This window comes from Populus nigra, chromosome 19, assembly GCF_951802175.1.
Source record: "Populus nigra chromosome 19, ddPopNigr1.1, whole genome shotgun sequence".
Taxonomy (NCBI): domain Eukaryota; kingdom Viridiplantae; phylum Streptophyta; class Magnoliopsida; order Malpighiales; family Salicaceae; genus Populus; species Populus nigra.
Genome location: NC_084870.1, coordinates 5,029,906 through 5,055,380, shown reverse-complemented (window position 1 = coordinate 5,055,380; position 25,475 = coordinate 5,029,906). Strand labels below are relative to the sequence as shown.

At 33.9% G+C, this 25,475-nt stretch overlaps 4 protein-coding genes and 2 long non-coding RNA genes across 7 annotated transcripts; 4 read left to right on the top strand and 2 right to left on the bottom strand.

The window, feature by feature from the left end:
* Positions 1-381: 381 nt before the first annotated feature.
* Positions 382-2,600, top strand: LOC133679588 (uncharacterized protein C24B11.05-like). The gene is made up of 9 exons (XM_062102230.1): positions 382-491; positions 802-884; positions 982-1,047; positions 1,162-1,259; positions 1,361-1,398; positions 1,500-1,587; positions 1,691-1,999; positions 2,189-2,254; positions 2,364-2,600. Exons 2-9 carry the CDS (start codon positions 824-826, stop codon positions 2,517-2,519), a joined length of 882 nt encoding a protein of 293 aa, XP_061958214.1. The 5' UTR covers positions 382-491; positions 802-823; the 3' UTR covers positions 2,520-2,600.
* A 604-nt stretch (positions 2,601-3,204) lies between these two features.
* LOC133679587 (uncharacterized) lies at positions 3,205-5,902 on the top strand. The gene is made up of 5 exons (XM_062102229.1): positions 3,205-3,435; positions 3,650-3,750; positions 4,560-4,641; positions 4,758-4,840; positions 5,435-5,902. Exons 1-5 carry the CDS (start codon positions 3,394-3,396, stop codon positions 5,694-5,696), a joined length of 570 nt encoding a protein of 189 aa, XP_061958213.1. The 5' UTR covers positions 3,205-3,393; the 3' UTR covers positions 5,697-5,902.
* Positions 5,903-7,043: 1,141 nt separating this feature from the next.
* On the bottom strand, positions 7,044-9,859 carry LOC133679956 (scarecrow-like protein 14). Of its 2 annotated transcripts, none has more exons than XM_062102700.1 (2): positions 9,564-9,859; positions 7,044-9,469 (listed from the first exon to the last, which is right to left on the bottom strand). In XM_062102700.1, the coding sequence occupies exon 2, from the start codon at positions 9,392-9,394 to the stop codon at positions 7,253-7,255; it is 2,142 nt and encodes a 713-aa protein (XP_061958684.1). In that variant the 5' UTR covers positions 9,395-9,469; positions 9,564-9,859; the 3' UTR covers positions 7,044-7,252. The 2 variants fall into 2 exon arrangements, with proteins under 2 accessions (XP_061958684.1, XP_061958685.1); XM_062102701.1 differs by having other exon boundaries at positions 7,044-9,500; positions 9,564-9,779.
* A 123-nt stretch (positions 9,860-9,982) lies between these two features.
* LOC133679957 (uncharacterized) lies at positions 9,983-12,297 on the top strand. The gene is made up of 2 exons (XR_009836245.1): positions 9,983-10,861; positions 11,590-12,297. It is a non-coding gene; the product is annotated as an uncharacterized LOC133679957 (long non-coding RNA).
* Positions 12,298-15,479: 3,182 nt separating this feature from the next.
* LOC133679128 (uncharacterized) lies at positions 15,480-17,213 on the top strand. The gene is made up of 3 exons (XR_009836107.1): positions 15,480-15,616; positions 15,935-16,086; positions 16,982-17,213. It is a non-coding gene; the product is annotated as an uncharacterized LOC133679128 (long non-coding RNA).
* Positions 17,214-20,780: 3,567 nt separating this feature from the next.
* Positions 20,781-22,956, bottom strand: LOC133679162 (scarecrow-like protein 30). The gene has a single exon (XM_062101670.1). The coding sequence runs from the start codon at positions 22,830-22,832 to the stop codon at positions 20,862-20,864; it is 1,971 nt and encodes a 656-aa protein (XP_061957654.1). The 5' UTR covers positions 22,833-22,956; the 3' UTR covers positions 20,781-20,861.
* Between the last annotated feature and the right edge of the window lie 2,519 nt (positions 22,957-25,475).

Genomic DNA, 25,475 nt, shown 5'->3' with positions numbered 1-25,475 from the left:
AAATCACAAAACCAACTGAAACAATAGTAGTCTTGTTTCGTAACCTCTTCTATTGATCATCGATGGATATAAACAGCTAATATCCTCAAAAGCATGCAAGAAATGTTAACGAAAAGGACCTTCCATATACAATGCGTATTAATTTGGAAGAAGGAATAATGATGCTCGAGACCTTTCTATATGTGAAAGTTTTCTTCGTTCATCATGGAGTCAAAAAGAAGCTGCTGTGTTTTTTCAATTTACAGAAGCTGGTCGTGTTCTGGTTTCTGGACGTTGGACCTGGTAAGAAACAGAGATGGAATCCCTGTTCTCTTCCTCGCACCATTATAAATACATGCCAAAGCCTTCGGCTTTCTTCCCCATTATCTCTGCTCTCTTTTCTGTCCCAACTCCTTCATTGATTTCACTATTCAATTTCAGCTCTCCTCTCTCTCACCTGTCTCTCTCTCTCTCACACACAGACACACTTGCTCCCCTTTTCTCTCTTTCAGGTACTTATTCCTAAATTTATCTTGCAACATTAATTGCATATATACGCAAGGTTGGTGTTTACATTAAGGTGGAATGAGGCTTTGAATTGGTGCATGCCATGGATATTTTCAAAGCTACAAGGATAAAATCTTCAAGTCTGATATTTTTTATTTATTTATATAATCGTCACCTGATCAGATTTGAACGTGCCCCGTGTGCTTGATGCATTAATGGAGTCAATTAGCTCTACAATTCTAAGAACTCAATTCAGAATCGATGACACGATGTTTGTCAGATTAAGTAATTATTTCCTACCATTTTTTTTTTCAGAGCTCTTTTTTATCTTATCAAAATGGCGGACGAAGATCAGTGTCAGCAAGGTTTGAAACCAAAATATGACTGTCTTCTCTTCGGTAAGCAACCCTCATTCAAGCAGACAGTCTCTGACAGTTCATAATCCATAGCCCATGTATTAATAAATTCATCACATGAAACGTGTCTTGTTTGTAGATGTTGATGATACGCTTTATCCTCGAAGTTCGGGTCTGTTGGAGGAAGTTACCAAGAATATTCAAGGTATATATAATGCCTACACCTTGACGACTCGTCAAATATTTCTTCTTATTGATAACTCCTTCCTTAATTAATTTGAGCATATATAATAAATCACCTCTTCATGTCCTTGTCCAGAATACATGATTCAGAAGCTTGGTATAGAAGAAACTGAAGCCTCTCAAATGAATGGTGTTTTGTACAAGAGTTATGGCACATCCATGGCAGGTCTCAAGGTATGTCGTCCTTGAAAAAAAAAAACGAAATCATCTTGACAAACCTTTTACCAAAATCCAACCGATTTACTGATGTCTTGCGATTTCTTTCCTCTTTCTAGGCCATTGGTTATGATTTTGACAACGATGACTACCACAGGTACCGAGTTAAATATCCCCACATATAGCTTTAGTTTTTTTTATAACATAAAATGGATTATTGCTATATAAACGATCTTACTTGCATTTTCATGTTTACAGATTTGTTCATGGGAGATTGCCATACGAGAGGCTAAGGCCTGACCATGTTCTAAGAAATCTTTTGCTTAGCTTGCCAATTCGTAAAGTTGTAAGTTCCTTAAGCTACCTTCTAATTAAATACAAGTTGATAATCAACTACAAATCAAGCTTTCTTAGTTCTGATGATTTTTTTTCTGGGTTTTATGTAATAGATATTCTCAAATGCCGATCAAGCACATGTGGCTAAAGTTCTCAGCAGGCTTGGGTTGGAGGATTGCTTTGAAGGGGTTATATGCTTTGAGACCCTCAATCCCTTCAATTACGAAGACATAAATGCTTGTGATGGAACTGGAGCTTGGAGTCCCAGCTATGCATCCAAAAGCCAAATTCTCGACATCATTGAACATCCTTGTCAGTCTAATCCTGTTTCAGCACTTCCAAAATCTCCAGTTGTCTGCAAGCCTTTTGAAGACGCATTTGAGCAGGCCTTTAAGCTGGCCAACATCAATCCTCAAAAAACAGTAAGTACCATTTCAAAAGAACTCAGAAATTCAGATCATGTCTGGTATGATTTTTACAGATTGTTTTAAGACTGTATCTGGAATATAATGATATTGTTTCTTTAACAATTCTAAAATATTCCTTATCGATCATCTTCCATGCCATATGCACATATAACAACACTACTGATACTCTATTCCTTTCTGGAGGTATTCTTCGATGACAGCGTTCGTAATATAATGACCGGGAAGCTAATGGGCCTCCACACCGTGCTGGTAAATCAAGTTCTTGAGTGGTTCTTATTATGCTGTTCACCTTTTGCGATCTGAGAATTTTATATATCTATATTTATTCTGACGAATCAGAAATACTACATGGTTATAGGTGGGCACAGCCAACAGAGAAAATGGAGCTGATTACGCGCTAGAGAGCATTCATAACATGAAGGAAGCATTGTCGGACCTATGGAAAGCAAATGACAAGTCAGAAGCTAGAAGCTTTACAAGAAAGGTTTCCATGGAGACAACTGTGACTGCATAGTTAGCTTAATTACCACCAACTTGTGCAGTACTGATGAATTTGTATCTCTACTTATATACGATCGTGATTAATAAAGCTCAATTCATTTTTAATATCGAATATGATTTGAAAATATAAGAAAAATTAAATTTTGAACTACCTGTATGGACTGCACTCCCAAGGAGAGGCTAAATCTCTCTCATATAGCTGCCTACCGTGAAGATGAAAATTCAGGACAGGATGAACACGTGGAGCTACTTGAGTAACATAAAAACCACAATAAACACAGTTTCTTTTAATTGAAATAAAATTTGGATTTAAAAGACTCGAGTTTCGTTGATTGTGATACGATAGAATAGAATAATTATTCACCATCTTCATTATGTAGTTCAAGACCTTAATTAATTACTTACATCTAATTATGAACAACAATAAATGAAAAGGGGAATCTCGGATCAAAACCTTTAATGCTAGGCAACGATGAAAATTGGGTGAGCTGCGAAAGAGAAACCAGTCGGTGAAAGAAGAAGAAGAAGAAGAAGAAAAGACGATGCTTTGCTGTCTCTGGCTTTTGTAAGTTTAGAAAGGAGGAGAGTTTCTTTTTTCGCTCTAAAAAAAATCCTAATAAAATCGGAGTCTTTCCTTTTGGGTTAGCCCATATAAATTTATTGGGCTGGGCCAAACCAAGACCAGTACCAGGACGAGAAGGGTAGAGCGTGATTTGATGCCCTAAAAATTATCAGATCGTCTTCTACGACTCAAGAAAAAGGTTTGCCTTTGCTTTCTTTGCCTTTACACAGGCTCACGAGAGGGAGAGGAAGACGGAGAAGGAAAGGAAGCTTGTAAGCTTATTTTTATTTTGTGCTGTCTTGAAAGAGAACTCAACTGGGAAAATATGGCTAAGCGGGAGCTCTCCAGCACTTTGAAGAACTTGAAGGTAATAAACACTTTCTGTTGTTTCTTCCATTATTGGTTATTTTCTGCTGCTTTTTCTTTTTTGAAGTAAAAACTTGGGATTTGAGTTGGGTATAGCTTAAACTAATCTGGGTTTACTTTGTTTTTATCAGAATTTGGTTTAATTGTTTTGTGAATTATGAATTAGTGAGTACTAAGCTTGTTACATTATGGGTTCTCTTTTGTTGGAATAATAGTTCATGCAAAGAGCAGTTCAGAGAGAGGAGAAAACTAAGAAACAAGAAGAAGAAGTCAAACCTGATGGGAATTTCTTTTCCCCTGGTACCATTAAGAAGTGGTAATTTTGAGCTGATATGCTTAATCCTATATGTTATGTATACACGTTTTATTTTTATGTTGATTTTATAGGTTATGAGTTTGTTTTGGTTTGTGCTTTTACTGGATATTTGCATGCTTAAGCATAAACATATGATTTTCGACGTTGGTTCATCTTGTTATTTAATGCTTATTTTATCTATGGAACCTTTTGGAGTGAACAAGTGAAGGAATGAATACAGAGCATTTTATCTGAAATTTCTTAAAAAAAGATTTTCTTAGAAAAATTTCTGGTTTTTTGGTTGCTGAATAGTGCTTGCCATTGGCATAAATATAAGGCACTGGATTGAAGTTGGGTCTTTTGCATAATTGGGTTCCATGCTGCATGGATTTTGTACCTGTGACAATGGAGGACCGTAGTAGGTTGATTGAGGCTGAGAACTTGAGACTTGAGAGCACCTCTATTTGCTTAATATATGCAATTGATTGAGGCTGAGAACTTGAGACGTGAGCACCTCTATTTGCTTAATATATGCAATTGATTGAGGCTGAGAACTTGAGACTTGAGCACCTCTATTTGCTTAATATATGCAACCGGTGTTTTGAACTAGCATTTTAGATGTCCTTGTAATTCAACCAAGGTCCTTCATGTTATTGCTGTATCTGCTATAATTTGGTGATACTTGCTGTCCAAGTTTAAAGGCCATTATGTTGCAAATTGAGATCCCTAGGTTCTTAATTGAGCAGCTCAGCTGCTTAGCCAGTGACTCTTGATATCACTGATTTATGCTTGGAGTACATCACTTAGATTGATGTTTTAAACATTTGCAGTGTGGTAGTAATGGAAGGGGATCCTCACCCAGGAGCAGTTTTAGGACGAATGTCATTTCAAAGTTTCAATCCCTCTGTTGATGTGAGTATGAAGGTCAAGTGACCTGAAAATTTTTATTCAATGAATAGTCACTTCCCAAGCTTCTCTTCTGGCATGTGCTCACTGCTCTCCTCATGTCAAAACCATTATCTTGGTAGAAACTAAATGAAGCAGCAGCAAATGAAGCATCTGATGCACGTGCCTCTACTTCCAGCCATCAGAGTGGAAGAACATCTTTTAGGTGGGTAATTTGATTTCTCAAATCTTGTTTGTTCTATCCTGATAGTTGTCCTTCAGTGACTGTTTGTAAATTCTACAAAGTAGAGAAAAATAGTTGCTTTTGTGAATCTTATACCTGGATGGAATAGAAAAGAAAATGTTTCGTACCCAGGTTGAGCAACTGTCAGTTGATACAGGCTGGACATGTGATGCCATTGGAGTGGTCAATTCATAACTTGGAATATCAATTTGAAAGTTTTTCATTGTGATGCTGTTATGCAATTGATTAAAAATGTGGCGTCATAGCAAGATGGCCACAATACATCTCATAGTTATTTCAGATGGTAGATGTGATACCATCTGAATTGGGATTGTTTAGCTTGTTCTTTGCATCCACTTACTAGTTTCCTTTTACTCTCTGATTGAAGGGGAGTTACAACAGTAACTAACTGTAGTTTAAGGAGTGAGTAAACAGAGTGGTCAGACGATTAAATAAACAAACAGAAACAGATCGTGGGCGATTTAATTATTTACAAAATAAATTGACTTCTACAATTCAACACGTTGTAGATAATTTTCTCCTCTAATATGCATTTCCTTCTCTCTATATTTTCAGAGAAAATGAATCATCACCAGATGGAGTAGAGTGCTCAAACACTGCCAAACCGAGTTCTGAGGCAAATGGAGATCATAAAAGAAAGCAATATGAAGTAGCATCTGAAATACAAAATCAAAATAAATCACCGAAAATGGTTCAAGATGGTCACCAATCATCACCGAATAGCAGTAAAGGCTCCTTCAAGCAGCCAAAGCGTGGCAAGCTGGACTGGAATGTTCTTAGACCAAAAAGTCAACACAATCAAAATAGAAGAGGGTGAGCATTAGCTGGTCATTCCCTTGGTAAAAATGAAATTTCTTGTCTCATTAATGTCAGGTTGAGCATTTGCTTCTGTAACTGGGTGTACTTCTTTTCTAGCCCTTCAGCTTTCTTTTTTAGTGAGTATTGACTTATACAAAATGAATTAAGAGATTGTGCAAACTTGTTGTCATATCATTAATGGCCAGATTTTCTTATTGAGCCTTCTGATTCGTTGGTTAAAGAGTTGCCTCCTCGCTCTCACTCAATTAGTAAAACATGAAGGCATGGATTATTTGTCTCTGTCCAGCCTTCTTTATTGACATGTACATTCAATATGTCACTGGTTGATTGGTGGTCTTTTCTTGCAAATGCAGTTGCATGTACCTCGTATACTTCCAAATTGTTTGAAAATCATAAAGTTTTAGTGTGCCAATCTCCACCATTAAACTAGTTTGTCAAGTACAATACCAATTCTTGGTCGTTTAAATTGTGCTTCTGCACCTTTAGCTTTAATAATGAATTTCACTTGAAGGAAACTAGTTAAAGCAATTGTTCTGGAAGGAGACCAAATAGGCATGCTCAAATTTCCCAGATAGACCGTAAGTGTTCATCCCAAACATCACCGGTAGTTATGCAATTGCTCCTTTGAAATTCTCCTGCTTTGGTCTCTGTTATGAGTCAGTCCGGGTGCCTATTCGGTACTGGAGTAATTTTGTTTGGATGATATCGGACAATTTTTGGGGCTTAAATGCCACAAGCCCACAAGGTTTTCCCTGCTGCAGTATTACGAATCATTTTGATATCGATGTATAGTGGGGGATTAGAGGGAGCTTCCTAGGAACATTTGCATGTGTAATGAAATGGAATTTCAGATGTAACTGGATCTCAAGAACCACCGTGATTCATGTAACCATTTTCTGCACAGCATGAACAAATACTGCGGAACCACTAAAGGAAAAAATTGCAGAAGGCCAAAAAATGAAGGGTTAAATATTTTTTCTGCTTTAATTTCTATGTATCCAAGTCCAAAGTGAAGTGGTCGCCTCCCTCCAACCCTTTGTAAAGGCTCCAATCCCTGTTGACGCCTGCCATTCTCTTGAACGGGCATGGTATGCTTTCAGGAAATTAGCAGCTAATGTATCTCTCATCTACAATGGTGGTTCAGTTAACTGTTATCTCTCTCTATCACCTAGGTCCACCCCAATTACTATGTTTCGGGCTTGGCAATTTGGTGTTTGATTGACAAGGTTGCCCACTAGAATCTAGCCGTCTTCACTACAACTTGTTGCGTTGAATCTCATGGCCGACTGAAAATTATTAAGACTTGTATCTTTGACTTGCACTCCTGCTTTATTCACATATACAATGGACTGCAATTTGAATGTATTTTTGTTTGGCTAGAATACGAATGTTCAATACATGAGGGTAAACCTATGAACAAAATCACTGCTAGGAATTAGGATATAAATTACATCAATACTAAAAATATCTGACGTAAAATTTAACATATATAACAATGTAGAACAACTTCTAGTAGGATCTAAAAAACCAGTAATTCTTAAGTATTTTTAAGCATTACTCCTGGAATGGTTTCCAGATTGATAGAGCATAGATTATTCTCCCCTTCCATCCCTGTAGCACCCACTGGCCATCTGCATCAACAACAAAATCTTTATCGTACTCTGATTTCACCACAGATCTCACATCCTTGAAAAGCTCTTGATCCAATGGAAGTTGCCTGAACCCGGCTCTTAGATTCCTAGACTGCCACTGCTTGTATGTCTCTGGCCTTTCAACTCTTGCTTTACCCTCACATGCTATCACATTGGTAATATCTCTTCCGTATTGCTCTTTTTCAAACATCATTCTGTGTTCATCTTCGCGAGACACAGTAGCCTCGAACATATCAAACAATGATGAAAAGTGGTAGAGCGCCTCTCGAAACCGAGTGACAAAGAATGGCGCATTGAAATTACCATTTACAACCCCATGGATAAACATGTCCGGTTTGATCTTGTTGATCAATTTCAAAACAGCATCCCTTGCACTATTCTCCACAATTGTGTCGTCCGGGAGGTTCCTTAGCCGATATAGACAGTTGACGACAACCTTCTCGTCTTTGTCAATTTTGAGATCCTCATATCTGATGGTTTCCCATTTCTGTGCTATGGGAATATACTCAAAAGGGACTTTAAACCTCTCACAATATCTTTCTAAGCGACGGCCTGTCTCCTCAACCCTTTCTGCAGGCCGGAAACCTGGTTGAGGAAGCTCAATTCCTGTAATACGTAACTTGGGAGGTCCACCAGGCCTTTCCGAGAGACGCTGGATTAGGCAAGGCCATTGAAAACCATAAAGAATACCAAAATCAATGATGTGTAGTCTTGTTGCTTTCTTTTCTAGTTTCAGAATTGTCCTGTTGGCAAAGAAATTAGACATCCTTTTGAATGGGCACGCTCTGACATATACCTGGTAAGCTTTTAAGATCTCAGCTGCTGATGTTCTGGGGTTTACAAATAGTGTAAATGTAGGTGTCGTGGTGCCTGCTAAGCGTGTATCAAGGGCATTGGCAAAGTAATGCGCCAATCTTTGGTTTGCATCACCAAATGAAGAAGAGTGTTGCCTAATCTGCTGAAGTATCTCACTTGCAGTCCTTTGGTCACCAATTGCCACAGCCTGTGCACATTGGACGAGGAGAGAGCTCAAATCCACAACTTCTCCTTTCTTTCCCCTTTTCTTTCCTCGTGTTGTTCTACCATTAGACCCTTTTCTCTGCTCATTCCCAGCTGCTCCATTTTGTGAATTTCCCAGAAGAGAACATGAAGTCGACTCATTTTGTGCAACATGACAAAGCAACACCTCATCAAGTAACTCTGACAGCTCAGACTCTGCAGGAGAAAGTGCAGAATGCTTCTTGCTCCTCTCTTCTTCTAGATCATCACTGTCTTCCCGCTGATGATTTTTTCTTCCCCGTGAACTATTTGGTGAGTAGTCTCCCTCGTCCTTGTCCGGAGGGTTGGAGGAGTTGCTCTTTGAAGATACCATGAAATAATCATTACCTGAAAGAAAATTGTCCGCTTCTCCTCCCCCTTTGCTGAGCACCTCAAAAGGGTGCGGGTGCACCGGACTGTGGAGATCTGGTGCTAGAAGGGTTCTTTCGAGGGGGAGAACTGGAGAGGTTTGCACTTGATATAAGTCTAAATCAGCTTGATCAAAAATCCAATCGGATTTTTCAACCAAGTTATTACCAGGAGGATTGCTGTTGCTGCTATCAATACCGCTACTCCAAGTGAAACCATTATCCGGGCTTTCAAAATTTTTATCGAAACAAGAAAGAAATTGATTCGACGAATGGGGGTATTCCTGACCAAGGACATCATAGAAGGGTTTCTCGGCAGCTTGGAGGGCTAAACAGTCCTGCAACATACAGGTCTTACCCTCCAAGTCCTCTTCCAAAAGCACATCACTTATGAACTTGAGAGTAACATTATTGCTTGGACCATATCCTTCAGAGGATGAATTTGAAGAGGAAGATGACGATGTTGAGTCATTAGGAGGTTCAGGATTGAAAGAATTAAAAGAAGGATTTGGATCACTCATGGTATCATTGAGTTGATATCCATTAAAAAGATTCCTATTCGAAGAGAAAGAAACCGAGGCATGGTCAAACATGAATCTATTCATGGAATTTGGGTATTCTTGTAAAAGGGTATCCATGAACAATATGAGGAAATTAAAAGAAAACAAGATAAGAAACTAAATGGCTCAGGAATCAATCAAGAATCAACAGTCCTGCAGAACAATCAATCAAGAATCAACAGTCCTGCAGAAAAACTCAAAAGATCGATATGCGAGCAAAGAATAGGCGTAGAAAATTGGAGCTTACCTGAGTGAAACCAGAGTAATTTTCTTCTTGAGCAGGAGTTCACGCACACTTATTTAAAGGAAATTGGTCCGCGGAGTCATTTTTAAGGTCTTAGAATACTGAATATTGAAGTTTCCAGGAAGGGGAGGGGAGAAGGATCGAGGCAGCCGCCACATCAACACTAGATTTGTGTGTCAGAGATTTGAGTTTCGTCTGTCAAAAGAGATAAGGGTGTTACACTATGTTTGGGAGCTAAATGGAGGGAGGGAAACAAAGACTATTACCACGACAGTTTTTCGCTTGTATTTTCTCAGCCCCCTCTATCTTTCCTTCCATTTTCGACTCTTCCAAACAAAACATATGACTTGGGGGCCACAGGGACGAGTTATCTTGGAGACCATGTGAACATTGGTCCAAAGTTGGTTTTTTGGTTTACAGGTAGGGTTGGCTTTATAATTATTAATGCTTGGACACCAAGGCTTTGACTGGATCTTAGAATGTGAACGCATTATCCCTCTCTATATTTTATAAATAAAGCTAAAAGGGACACTGTTTACCCACATCTTTTAACACTTATGACGGTATTGTTCAACAAATGTTACTTTATTTTTTTTCTCTTGACTTTTTTTCTTGTTATTCAATTTTTTTTTTTAATTTAGCTTTTATATGATATGTTTATGAGGTTTAGAGTAGGGGAAGTGGTTGCCCAAATCCATTAGCACCGTGAATTAAAATAGTTATTTGTATTTTTTTTATTTTAATCCTTTTTTTATTATTAATTTTTTTTAATTTAGTTCTTATATGATATGTTTATGGGGATTTAAAGTTAATAATTTATTTTAATTTGTATTTTATATGGTTATTGCAGGATAAAAAAAAATTAATATCGAATTAGTATTGGGAAAATATCCCATAATCACAGTATAATCTATTTTTAAAAAAATTTAGTTAAATAAAAAATAATTTAAAAAACTAGATTAATAAATTTTATAGAATCAAAAAAAATTTACAGGTTATTTTGTTAAAGGGGAATGGCTACAGCGATAAGTAAGATATCAATTTTCGATTCACAAGATATGTTTAGAAGTTTTATGCCATTGCCTCTAATTGGATAAGTATCAGGATGATATATTTTTCTCTGTCTGTATGTTGTCGATTGAGTCGAGTTTATGTTTTATGCCATAGTTTTGTGAACCCGGTGCTGCTGGTGTTGCTGCAGCTATTAATTCAGGTTCTGTAAGGAAAAAACAGGATCTCTTACTCAGCTGCTATTGCCGTTATCCCATTTCAAGGAAGAACCTTGAAAATAAAGGAAAAAGGTTAGCTTTTAATAATGTTTTTATTAGTTTGCAATGAATTTACTTCTGCTCTATGTATTAATGTTTTTCCCAGTTCAACTAATTGTTCTGGTATCCATGCATATTCCACTCATAGTGAAACTACCTATTTCCATGGCTTTCTCTTTCTTTACCTTAGATTTCCTCATTGTTGCTTATCCCTCTGCGCCTTTTGCCCCTTTTTTGTGGTTATTATTTGGCTTTTTTGATGTTGCTCTGCTTTTTTATTCCCTTTTTTATCATGAAATCTTGTGCAATCCTACCTTTCGTCATTAAATACTTGCCCTTTGTCATCTTCTGTGGGAGTTGCATATGTGTTTTCTTTTTGTGGTTGGGTTTCATGGCTCCAGGTAGAGTCTCCAGGCAGGACTCTACCTTCCTGCATGATGTCCATATTGTTATGCTTGGATGTGCTGACCTATCTTCAGCACTGTCTCTTTTCTTTCATCATGTTTAGACCAAGCATTTTACAAACCCATGGCACCCATGCTTCTGCTATTTTTAATGTCAGTTTTTTTTTTTTTAGTTTATGAGTTTTGATCTTTGCCAACCAAATATAAACGTTGATTCTTTGTGAAAAGGTTTGCTCCCACTTCAAAAATTAGTTGACATTCCCCAATCTTACTCAACAACTGTTTTGCTGTTCATCTTCAGTTTTGTCATGCTTGATTGCTTCTTCATCCGTTTCAATTCTTCTTCGCTGCTCACAGATAATGGTTGTTTTTTCTTCGGTGGCTGCTCCATATGTGATTCTGCTCGCCACGTTGTTTCAAGAAGCCTATTGATTAGGATGAGTTGTTCCTTTTCAATTCTACCTGTTCATATTCAGCCATGCTAATTTCAATCCTCCACTGCTGATGGAATTTTTTGCATAACTAAAAGAACCGCTTTCGGGAACTTTACTTTTTGTGATTTATGGAAGTCTATGTGGAAGACACCTCCTACCTCATCTACCTCTTTTTTGGCTCTGCAAAGAATATCTAAGCTTGTTTAAAGTTTGTTATGTTTATTAGCAGCCAATGTCACTCCAATCCTTTGCCTTAATCTTTTTGCAAGATGTACCAAATTTATGGATCTGTTGCTCTTCCTTCTGTTGTTGTCTAAAACTGTTTGTGTTAACGCTAAGACCCCATATTTGTGCAGCTTTTATACTTCTTTCTTTGCCTTCCTAGCATGGACTAAAATACTATCATGGTTTCATGAGATGGTATGTCCACTATTCCTTAAAAAAAAAAAAAACCATGTCATGTTGACGTTAGAAAGTTAGAAACAGGGGGAGACGACCATGTCCAACCGTGAGGGGTCAAGGTATTCCCAATATTTGGATAATTTTACATTTTAGTCTTGAAATCTAAAAGTTTTAAATTGTATCGACTTTATATGTTTTGACTTTCAAAAAGCAAAGTATTTTCTTCTTCGTCCCTCCCTCTCCTCCAATCCTAAATTTCTGGCCCCGCCCCTTGAAAAATATTGAATTTAAAGATGACGAGCACTGAAACATTGAGATTTTTAAAATACAAATGATGCAATTATAAAGCACACAGGGTATATTATTGATCTGCAAGCAAGTCTTATGAGACTCCAATATTATTGTTCAAGCCACTTTCTTTAGAGAAATTCCAAGTAATTGGTCATCTTGTATACTTTTCTATCGATGAATGGGTTGAATATTCCTCCTCCGTCCATACCAGAGGAATCCGCACCACTCTACTTTCTGACTTGTCACCCACGAGCACACCTCACGCCACCATCAACCACTACATATTATTATAACAAAAACTAAATAAAGTAGAAAAATTATCATAGATTAAGAGATATTTTATTATAGATTATAATAGCAGTTTTATTTTTTTATTTTTTTATGAGTATATAAATGTATTTTTTAGCTTTCTTCCACAAGGACAATCAAGTTTTTTTAATTTTTAAGTAGAAGCAAATAAAGCTTTTAGCCTCAAAAAAGAAAGAAAGAAAGTTCTGTCTTTGCAGGTATTTTAGTATTTTTACATGGATATTTTATGTAATTAAGAAGATCATGGGGGTGTCTTAGTGGTTTCATATGCCTCAGCCAGTAGGCGGCGCCCACACTATTAAAAAGACACCTGAGACATTTTTTGGTAGCCAAATCTGCTTATCTGTTGTATCGCTAGATTCACAATCGTGCTCTTTTCCACATAGAGTAGCGTGTGTAGACATATTATGGTTGAATTGTTCATCGGTGATCAATTGTTTGAGTTTTTTCTTTCTTTATCTCTCTCTCTCTCTCTCTCTCTCTCTCTCTCTCTCTCTCTCTTGACAGCTAAAGTGCATTATTATCCTCTCTTTATTTGTTGTTTACCTGGGTCTGGTATGAGTTGTTAGACCTAAGCATCTTGAGTCCAGCGACCATGTGTGATGTCAGATCAAAGACGCCTGGGTCTGCCATGACTATTAGACCCAAGAAGCATGGGTCTGGCAAGGTTGCCAGACCCAACTATCGTGGGTCTAGTATGGTTGTTGTTGTTGTTGTTATATTAGTATGATTATGATTATGATTATGATTATTGTTGTTGTTGTTGTTGTTATTTGTATTATTATTATTATTGTTATTATTATGATTATTCAAATGAATTTGGTTTAGACATGTTTGTCAGATCCAAGTAACATGAGTTTAAAAATTATTTATAAATAAAGTATAAATAATTTATAAACAACAAATCATCACAAAAATCTAATTTAACTTTTTAGATTTAAAAATTCAAATCATATCTTCCCATTAAAATATTTTATTTTTTATGTTTATGAATTTTGTTATTCCTTCAATAAAAATTCTATCTTCTATTATTATTATTATTATTATTATTATTCAAGTAAACTTGGGTCAGACATGTTTGCTAAACTCAAATAACATCGGTCTAAAAAATATTTATAAACAAAATATAAATAATTTATAAACAACAAATTAATCATCATAAAAATCTAATTTAGACGTTTTAGATCTAAAATAATTTATTTTTTATGTTTATGAATTTGTTATTTCTTCAATAGAAATTCTATCTTCTCTCTTTTTTTTCCCTCTTTTTTAACAATATTTTTTTAAGTCAATACCTGAGACTAGCACAACCCAAATACTTAGGTCTGGTGGCCATGCCAGACTCAAGTCTCGCCAGACCTAAGATCTATGAGACTTGAGTCTTATCTTTTAAAAACAACCTCCTTTGCAACATAAATCCACATAGAGGGTTTAAACAAACATGATAAAAAGTTTAAAAAAAAACTGCATAAATTGTATAATGAAACTAAACACATATAATCTAGTATTGTTAAAAAAATATAAAATAATATTTTCATTGGTGAAAAATCACAAATGAGCACCCATTAAATAAACCTCCTTTTGCAATGAGTTTGAGTAAAAAAAATATAAAAATACAAATAAAAAAAAGAGAGAAAAGATAAAATTTCCAATGAAGAAATAACAAATTCATAAACATAAAAAAATAAACTATTTCAATAGGAAGATATGATTTGAATTTTTAGATCTAAAACATTAGATTAAATTTTTGTAATGTTTGTTGTTTATAAATAATTTCTGAACTTCGATTTCTATTTAGGATATTTTAAGAATAATTTAAATGTTTTATTTTTAAATAATTTTTTTTAGGTATGCCCCTAAACCCAAGGCTCTTGGGTCTGACATAAATGCTAGACTCAAGAGGTTTAAAATATTTTCTATATTTTTAATATTTGTTTTTAAAAAATGATATTGACCTCTTACGAGCATGAGCCAATAAACTAATTTTTTTCATCAAATGAACTCGTTGGTCCCTCTACAAATTTTGATTTTACTAATCCATGACCTCATCCATTTAATTTCTCATTGTGAGCATTGTACTTCATGATTGTTTTTCAATGCAGACCTTCTATCCACCTCAAAGTTGATATTTCAGTTGGTATGTAAATTATTTTTATTTTAAGAGATTGATCGATGCTAATTTGATGATTTTTTTTTGTGTGGACAAAATACATGTATTGCAAAGAGAAAAACCAAATATGTAGATGAAAAAAATAAAAAATTAATTTTTTTTTATTTGAGCTAGGCCCAAACAATAAGTTGTCCTGCCCATCAAAAGCAAGCTCGCCATTTGAGCCTAGGCCCAAATGACAGAGACCAAACAAAAACAAAAGGTACACAATTAAAAAGAGAAGGAAACAAAAACAGCAAGGAAGCCTGACTCCCACGGGAAAGAAAAAAAAGAAGAAATAACAAGATGGCTTTCAAGGAAAGAGAGAGAAAAGAAAAGAAATTAAGAGAGAGAAAATAAAATATCAGAGACACATTAAAACTCTAATTAGTACACATGTTATATTATTATAAAAAATATATTGAGACAAATACAACTATATCATGAAAGGCCGACATCGAAGTTAGAGGTTATCTACATGCGATACCCAAAAATGGTCGGGCTCACGCGCCAACCAAATTTCTCCTTCTCACCGCTTTAGTCCTTCCACTTCAATCCATAGTCTTTATAAGATTATCTAGTTCAGTCTCTGAAAATTCAGTCAATGGAAGGAAAGGGGGAATGCTCTTTTATCCCAAGCAAACTCGCTCCACAAACCATGCCCATGCCCATGCCTCATCTCATCCACCCTATGACCAAATCCCATACAAATTCTAGGAAGCCAAGCGACTGGAACGCCCTTCATTGCAGCATTACAACATTCAAGGAAGTCAATACCTAGGGTGTTTAAAAAATTAAGGTAATATACAATATTTGTATTATTTAATTTGAACACTAGTAAAAATTAAATAATATAGATAAAATAAATAAAAAGATATTACAAGTCGGGTATGAACTATAATTTTTTACTGAGTAAGTATAAGTAACCTACTTTTGATATAAATAATATTTTTCCTTCTCTGTTTTTTTTTTCCTCCCTCGCATGCACAGCCGACTCTGATCCTCTTAATCCCTTTCCGTTTAAATTCCAGTTCTCTCCCAAGATAATTTTCTGCTCTCGCCTACTCAGCTGCCTGTTTATATCTCAACATCGATCTCTCTCTCGTTTTTATTGCAGAGATTTGGAAAGATTGAAGAAGAGATTGAAATGCTTCAATGCAAACTGAAGAACATAGAAAAGGGTATTGCTTTTTCTGGTAAGAAGACAAAGACTGCCAGATCTCAAGGGATGAAGATTCAAATAACTGTTGAACATGAAAGAACAAGCTGGTGATCCACTTGTTTTACTTTTGTTTTTTTTTTCCTATTTATACTGTATATATCTGGATGCTATTTCATTTTAACTGATGCACGATATTAGGGAATTTGACATGGGCTTACTTACAACATCACGATTATGGTTTAGTTGAACAAATATTAGGTAAACTATTTTTTGACAAAGTTTCGTTCTTTATTTGACTGGGTTTATTTGCTTTTTTTCTTTTTTCTTGATTTTTTTATAGGCCTTGATAGACTAGGATGACGAGTGATTACAAAGTGAAAATGATCAATATTGATGGCATGCAAGTCTTATGTGGAATTCAACGGACCTAAAGAAAATAAGGACATGTTTGTTTTTATATTTTTTAAAAATTTAAAAATTTTAATTTTTTTACTTTAAATTAATATTTTTTTGGTGTTTAAAAATCATTTTGATACGCTGATATTAAAAATAGTTTTTAAAAAATAAAAAAATATCATCTTGATACTTCTTCAACTGAAAAACACTTTAAAAAACAGTCGCAACTACACTTATAAACATGATCAAAACCTTCAATACCTTTTTTTGTCCTTTTTTTTATTTTTTTCCCTTTTTTTTCTGCTATTTTATTTTTAATGTTTTTCTTGATGGGTTCTTTTATGTCTTTCAGATATTTTTTTTAATTCTTGTAAATCCATTTAGATACTTCGGTCATGGATTTGGTGTTCAAGATTGTTGTCAATAAGAAGTTATTTTTTTTTTTTTATGAATTGAACTTTTTATTTTATTGTTTTTGAAGTTGAATATGAAGCAGATTTCTTGACTACTGATGCACGAGAAGAAACTTGTAGTTTTGCTTTTACTTTAAAGCAGAACGTGATTCTAATGGGATTGCATTGCTGTTCTTTTGTTTTTCTGTTCCAGGTTTGCTGCTTGTTGATTTACCTCAATGAAGATAAAGCTCACGGTTCTTTATAATTATGAATATAATCAGAATATTATTTCTTTTAATTTTTCTCCATGGGAACATGGTCAAGGAGGTGTGTGGAAGATACGAGTTGAATTGCCAGATGCTTAGCCTTACAAATCTCCATCAATTGTCTTTTTCAACAAGATCTGTCACCCAAATATCGATGAAATGAACCAAGAAAACAAATGCAATACTCTTTTTTTTTTTTTTTTAATTTAATGGAGTTAGATAATCTACTTGCAAGTGTATGCACTTTGGAGTGTTTACTATTTTGTGATTAAAGATAAAAAAAAAAAAATTAGGGATCCAAACCGATGCAGTAAACCAATTTCTATTGTCCCTAATATACAATTTTAGGGGTTTTGTGATTAAAAACAAAAAATTTATATGCTCAACCCGTGATCTAACCCAATATATCTAACTTGTTCTGGTATAATTTATAAAATATTAAAAATTAGATTAGTTATAATGATGGATTTAATGAACACCTCTATCCCTACTCATGCATGAATTATCAATAATACCACTCATTGATGGATTAATATTTTCATCCAATTTATCTTCGTACATGGTACTAACTTTTTATGCTAATCTTTCATGAGCATCAATTCTTCTTGTTAATAGCATAATAAGACAATAATTAACAACTTAATTTTCTCTACTTTCTATAAGATACCTACAAGAACATGTAATTATTCTCAATTATTACTTCAATTTTAATAAGATAATATAACATGATTGAGGTCTATAAATACTTTAGATCACAAGGTAAACAATTCATTTAAAAACTTCACATGGAACATGACTTCACATACAATCATTCACTCTTATATGCTTTTTTTTGTTATACTTTCATTTTTTCTTATAAATTACTAACTTAAGTATCGAAAGATTTTCTATTCTAAACTTATTTTTGCAAGAAACATCAAGCCTAGAGACATCATCTACATGCAAGCCTAGATAATTCAGCCTACAACAAGTCATGGAAAGTACAAATATAATTTGAAGTTTCACTGTATCATCAATGGTATTGAATGTGAGAACTTGAATAAAAACTAACTCATTCTCATTTCACACCTCATCACCAAAAGTTTTATTCATGATTAATGACTTAAAAACACCAAGTTAAAAAAGAGTAATCAATCTCCTTACCGTATCTGCTCCAGCTCCTTCAGATCTCTAACTAAACACCTATTAAATAAAATTGCTCATAGAAGTTGTTATAGCTACACAACAATAACTTCTCACTCTTTCCCAACAGGTGACACAATAACCAGCTTCATTGTATGCACCATTAAGTGCACGTAAACAACTCTATTTCATTAAAGGAATATAACAGAATGACATATAAATAAGTAGACATGAGAACATTCATACTCTAATCCTCTAAATGAGTTGCTTCTACCATGAAGAGCATTCCCACATTGGACATTCCAGGAACTTTGGTGCGAGCATGAGCTAGAAGGTCCACACACCTAGTCTTTGGTTTTTTAGCTTTGGCCATTCAGGCTAGAACTACATAGACTTTTTTTTTAAATAATTTTTTATGGATTTAGATTTAAACTCACTATAAAAAACTATTATTCAATTTTATCATCTTTTATAAATAGTATTTTAGGTTTTTATGGGATTTTTTAAATTAATATGTGTCTAATATGAAAAAAAACTCATGAATATTTAATTAACATAAAAATTAATTTTTTAAGAACTAATACGCTTTTGATATAGTTTTATCACATTTATCAATATTTTTTTCTTTAGCCATATACAAAATATTGTGACACTATTTCAAGGTTTTATTTTAAATTTGCTTTTAAGACCATAATCAATTTTTGTTTAGAAAATAGTGATTGTAGTTTACAAAAAATTCTGATATTAGGTTGATTTTTTTTTTACAAGTTTTTTTTATTAAATAAAATATAATTTCAAAAAACACAATATATAATCAGAAGTTTTTAAGTTTAACCTGATAAATCGGATTTAATGATAATATCAAAGACTTTTCTTAGATTTTTTTTTTCACATTGAAGAAAATTTTAGTTTCACCCATAGCTATTGAGGGAAATAACCTAGTATTTACCATATCAACATAAGGATCAACCTAATTAAATTGTTAGATCCTTGAAAGTTTGGTGCATGGAAAATCCCAAACCTTTAGTGTTAATGGACTGATTTGATGCTGGTTTAAAAGGTGGGGGATTGTTTTGTAGTTAACCTAAAAAAGCAGTATTTTCTTCTTCTTCTTTTTTTGGGTAAATCAAATAAGTGTACTAGTAGGCTCACCGTACATGTGCTATGGAACATTTTTTATATATTTTTTGAGTTTTTAACTCATATATACATTTCAAGCAGGGATACGGTCCAGTTGGATTTGATTTGGATTTAAAATTTTTAATAAAATAACTTGGACTAAACTGAAAATCAATTCAAACTAAATGGATTCGGTTCAATCAAAGTTTTTTTTTTTGGATTAAAACCAAAAACTTAATCTTTATTTTATGGGCTTATTTTTGGGTTTTTAAAGGCTTTAACAATTTCTTGTAATCTGTTTTGTTTTTTTGTGGGCTTTTTAATTTACATTCTTTTATTAGGTTTTTTAACAAATCTAGCCAACTCAATTACTAAATTAGAAATTGAGTTTAAACATTTGCATTAGACGTGTTCATTCGTCATCCAAACCCAGCAAGGCACTGTAACTTGTAGCAGTATGCATGCATGATCAAATTTGCTTTACTTTCTTGAGTCTTGTATTTTTTCTCTATGGGGTTTACACAAAAACATTTTTTTGTTCCAATAAAAAAACCCATTAAAAATCTAATACAACAAATCTAATATGAACAAATCCAGATTAAAAGAAATTGAAGTAAAAAATCCAGCATAATTTGAATAAAAAATCCCAGCAACAAAAGCAGCATTCAGAAAATCCAACAGCAGTAGCTGACAGAAGATTCCGCAAGATTGATGCTATAAAGAAACAATAAAAAGGTAGCAACAAATTCATACTAATCAAAGAATTAACAATTCAAAATTAAAAGCAAATCAAAGCTCTCTTGAAAGCTTTTTGGTTACCATAAGAACAAACTGATAAATTAATTCTAGCAGCAAGAGCCTAGACACCAGGACTATATATAATCGATACATTATTAAGAAGATGAGTTAAACATAAATAAGTTTCAATAGGCACAGAATTTTTTTTTTTTGTTTTTAAACATTCTACTATATATTTTTAAATTCAATTTTATTTTTGTTGGAATAATAGTTATTTCTCATATTGCACATATTATTAATTCATAATTCATGAAAGAGTCTTGTGGTTGCTCTTATTATAGTCACTGGAGGTTTATATAGTCGTTAATTTTAGGGCCCGTGGAATTAGTTAAGGTGCACGCAAGCTAGCCCGGATATCCATGTTAAACTAAAAAAAAGAAAGTAATATAACTATATATTCCATTGCTTAGATTTTCTTCAATTAAACATTATCTTATAGTTAACATAAACTTATAAATTAATTTAAAGATATTAATTAGTTCCATGCTGATGTTTTGTTTAGCATATAATATTAGTTTCATTAATTTGTTGCATATTTACTAAGGAATTCATGTCTTCTTGGTTCATAATTCAGATTCCAAAATTAAAACAATGAAACTATTCACTAGCTAATCCAAGACAACGAGGCATGTTCAAAGGGCTGACCGATCATTTAGTAATATAACGATATCAGATGCACAGAAAACCATTGAAAGAGGACTGTTATAGTTGCTCAACATCGAAGTATAAGAAGTTGAAGCATAATTTTACTTGTAAAAAAAACGAAAACATCATAGCTTTATGGGGTTACTCCTGGACAGGTTTCCAAGCTGAAATAGCATGAAATATCTTTCCCTTCCATCCAAGAAGTACCCATTGTCCATCCTCATCAACAATAAAATCTTTATGATAATCGGGTTTAATGCTTTTCACTCTGTTTATGATACTTTTATGTAATGGGATCTGCCTAAATCCATTCCTCAAATTCCTCATCTGCCATTGCTTGTATGTCTCTGGCCTTTCAATCCTTTGTGTACCCTCACATGCTACCACATTTATAACATCCCTTCCAATCATTTCTCTCTCGAACAGCAATCTTTCTTGATCTTCTCGAGGTGCATTGGCTTCGAGCATATCAAAATACGCAGAGTAATGGAACAATGCTTCGCGGAACCTTTTGACAAAGAAGGGAGCATTGTAAGAGCCATTACGCACTCCATGGAGGAATACATCAGGATTGATTCTCTTGATCAATTTAAGAACAGCATCCCTGGGGCTGTTGTACGCCATTGTGTCGTCAGGTAAGTTCTTGAATCGGTACATGCAGTTGACAACAATCACCTCATCTCGATCTCTATCGATCTTGAGATCCTCATATTGAATAGTTTCCCATTTCTGGGCTATGGCATTGTACTGAAACGGAACATTCATTCTGTCAGCCAATCTTTTTAAACGACGACCAGTCTCTTCAATCCTTTCTGCAGGCCGAAAACCTGGTTGGGGAAGATCAATTCCCGTAATGCGAATCTTGGGAGGTCCACCAGGCCTTAATGAATGACGGTAGATAAAGCAAGGCCATTGAAATCCATAGCTGATGCCAAAATCAATGATGTGCACGCTTGTTGCCTTATCTGCTACCCTCGCAATTGTTCGGTTTGCACACAAATTTGTCATCTTCCTGAAAGGACATATTGTAACATAAAGCTGATAAGCTTTCAGGATGTCAGCAGCTGTTGTCGAATTTTGTGTAATGGGTCCAGAGAGTAACATTCCAGTGCCGGCAAGGCGTTCCTCGAGGCCATTAGCGAAATAATGTGCCAATCTTTGATTTGCATCCCCGAAAGGAGAAGAATGTTGCCTAATCTGTTTTAATTTCGCACTTGCTGTCTTTTGATCACCTCTTCCTGCAGCTTCTGCACAAAGAATTAGCTGAGTACACAGGTCTGTCTCTCTTTTATTAGCCAGTGTTCTCATGCGCATATGAGATGCTGTTAACTGCTCATTATGCAGAAACTTATTGTACGCTGCACTTCGTGAATTATCATACAGAGGACATGATATGTGTACTCCACTCTCGATACTGTGCAGAAAGTCATCATCAAGAAGCTCCAAGTGTGTGGACTCTGAGACCGAAGGTTGCTTCTTGCTCCTCCCTTCTTCTAAGTAGTCATTACTGTCATATTGATAATTTCTCCTTCCCCTTGTCTGATTTGATGAGTAGCTCTCTCCATTGTTCTGGATTCTGTCTGCTACCACCTCTTCCTCTGGCTCTGGAGGATCCGATGCCTTCCTCATTGAAGAAAATTTCACAGAATGACTATATGGAAGGAGCTTGTTAGCACTTCCTGTGACTCCATTGAACTGCCTAAAAGAATGCGTTTCTGTATGAACATACGGCACCACAAAGACGCTTTCAGGAGAGTAAAACGACTGTAAAACAGATGATTGAACACTTGTAGTTGGAGTGTAATTCTCATCTGGGCTCTCATCGACTTGAGCCAAACAAGGAGGGCGGTGATCCGAAGAAGGTGGATGCTCTTCTCCGAGGACATCATAAAGAGACTTTTCAGCAACTTGGAGAGCGAGACAGTCCTGTAACATACAGGTTTTATCTCCCAAATCATCTTCCATTAACATGTCATTTATGTACTTGAAAACAACATGAGAGAAGTCATTCGTATCACTGTTACATGCAGTATCTTCATCTGAGCTAGACCCTAAAGTAGGAGCTTGTAAAATGTTTGGAAAGGAAGGTGGTTCCATGGACTCAATCACCATTAGTACGGAAATGAGATGTGCTCAAATTCTTAACCGATTATCGAACAAGAAAGTGGAAAAGGTGGACTCAACTTCGTAGTTGTGTTTTTGTTTTCTAATTATTTTTTACAGGGGGTTAGCAAGTGGAAAAGGTGGACTCAAATGTTAAATTTTTTTTTTTAAAATAACTTTTAGTATTATATGACCAAGTCTGGTCTTCAACTTCACAGATATTCTTAATTTTGTTTTGATATAATAATATTAAAAAAATAAAAAAAATATTATTTTAATATATTTTTTAAAATAATATTTTAAAAAATAATATCTTCTCTCCTACTTGAGAACAATTCAAAATGACTGAAGCCGCCAGTCTCCAATTCCCCCCGTCCTTGTCATTTGCTGTGATATCTGGAGTATGGCCCATGGTATCGGTTTGCTTTTTCATGATTCTTTTTCATCACTTCCAGCCCTAGCCAATAGTAGGATGTTAATTATTACTTCTTAAATCCATGAGTCAATTTTAGGAAGAAAAGATATGTTTTTTTAATTAAAAATAGTCTTATAAAAAATTGTGAGGGTAATTAGCCGGACCATACGATAGATAAGTTAAATATAAATTAAACATGTTATAAATAAATATTAAAAAGATTTATTGTTTCATCTAATTTCAGATATAATATATATGAGAATGATTTTTGGTTTGATTAAAGTTTTAAATTAATTTATGATGTGATGTAAGAAATTTTATTGTGTAGTTTTACTATATTGAATATAACTCCAAATCAAATTGTTTGATCGAATTGAAACTTTACCAAAAAATTTTAAATGTATTTTTATATGTTGGGGTAAAATTTCAGGTAAATTATAGTTCTGGAAGTCCTTGCAATATAAATCAAAATAGATTGTAGGAATTTTATTATTTTTTTTTTTTTTACTTCTGAACTTTCTATATGACAATGATCTTTTTCGTATTAAGATGTGACAATTTATTTTGGAAATTTTCTAGTTCTACAAGGATATTTAAAGAGTTATAACATAATTTTCAAGTGTGGAAAGAATTCATTAATGTTTCAAAATCTTTTTCTTACAATAATTTCTTATTCATTCTAGTTATATAGAAAAAAAAGGTTGATGATACTTAATGACAGATTAGTTTCTAAAATTATTGGACAACATTGTAAGCTATTAATAAGCCTTATATCAAACTTATATTATTTTATTTTCTTCTTCTTTTCTCGTATCATCATAGTAAATTAACTTATGGGTTTTACTTTCATTATCTTAACTATAACTTAAGGTTTATTTGGGTTTAATTAATATTTTGGTTTCAGCTAGGATACACGATTTATTTGGATTAGGATTTGAGCTTATTAGTAAAGATTTTAGGTCAGTTTTTGTATGTGAATCAATTCAGCCTACAAGGGTAGATCTGTTAGGATTAATTACTCAGAATATTTAAATATTTGTAAGCCTAAATTTTCAATCTTTGATAAATAATACTTCTGAACTTTTTAGTTTAACGTGTGTGAGAAATTCTTTAATTCTTTGGTTATTTGATTTTTGAATGAACCAAATCTAACTTATTGAAGATCAATTGACTTCGTGACATTATTTAACTTTTTATTCTAATAGTTCTGGTGTCTTGAGAAATTTTTTTATTGTATCACACTCCTATAAGATTTTTTTTATTTTTTAAGATTAGATCTTAATCTTAATTATGTGTTTTGCAACCACGTGATAACAAAATTCACATCATCTTAAGTATAATTTCTAAAAAACCTTTTGAGACAAAATAGTATAATTTTTCCTTTAATCAAATACTGGAATTTTTTAACTTCTAATTGATCACAAACAACATATTATTATGATGATAAACAACCGATTATTTTGTAACTTCTTATATAATTTTGCAAAATCTGATATAAATCTTTGCGAAAAGTTGAGAGAAGAGTCTAGAACTACGTATGAAAGCAAGGAATTATAAATAATAATAAAAAAAATAAAAACAACTCAGAAGATGTCATTATAAGTGCAACACCTGCGAAGATACCGGAAACCAAACAATGAAATTGAATTTCATTTCACTTTTCGTATAGACCAATGCTAGCAGAGATGGGAAGCAACAGATTGAGAGCTCTTTGGTGAGATGAAGAGCGTGGTTTTCTTTGCAGCAGCCGCACAGTATTTTTTTTAAAATTAATTTTTTATTTTAAATTAATTTTTTTAATTTTTTTATATTATTTTGATGTATTGATATAAAAAATAAAATGTAAAAAATATTTTTTTTATTTTAATATATTTTCAAATAAAAAACACCTTAAAATATAACATCTACCGTAACCAGAAACACCATGTAAAAGACAATGCATCATTAAGGTGCTATTTATTTTTGCTGTTGAAACCAGAGTTGCGTGTTTTTTACTTGATATTTTTTAGATATTTTAATATATTTAAAAAAAAATACTAAAAAAACAAAAACACTACCCTTCTCTCCGTCGCTACCTAAACCATGGAAATTATTCTACTATTATTATTTGGATTCCCGTACAAATGCAAATATTTTCAACTCTCAATGAACCCACTTTCTAAAGACATGACTGGCTTCTGGCATGGCCTCAGTATCTAACCTAACTAGAGGTCAGACTGTAAACATTTGTTTAAAGC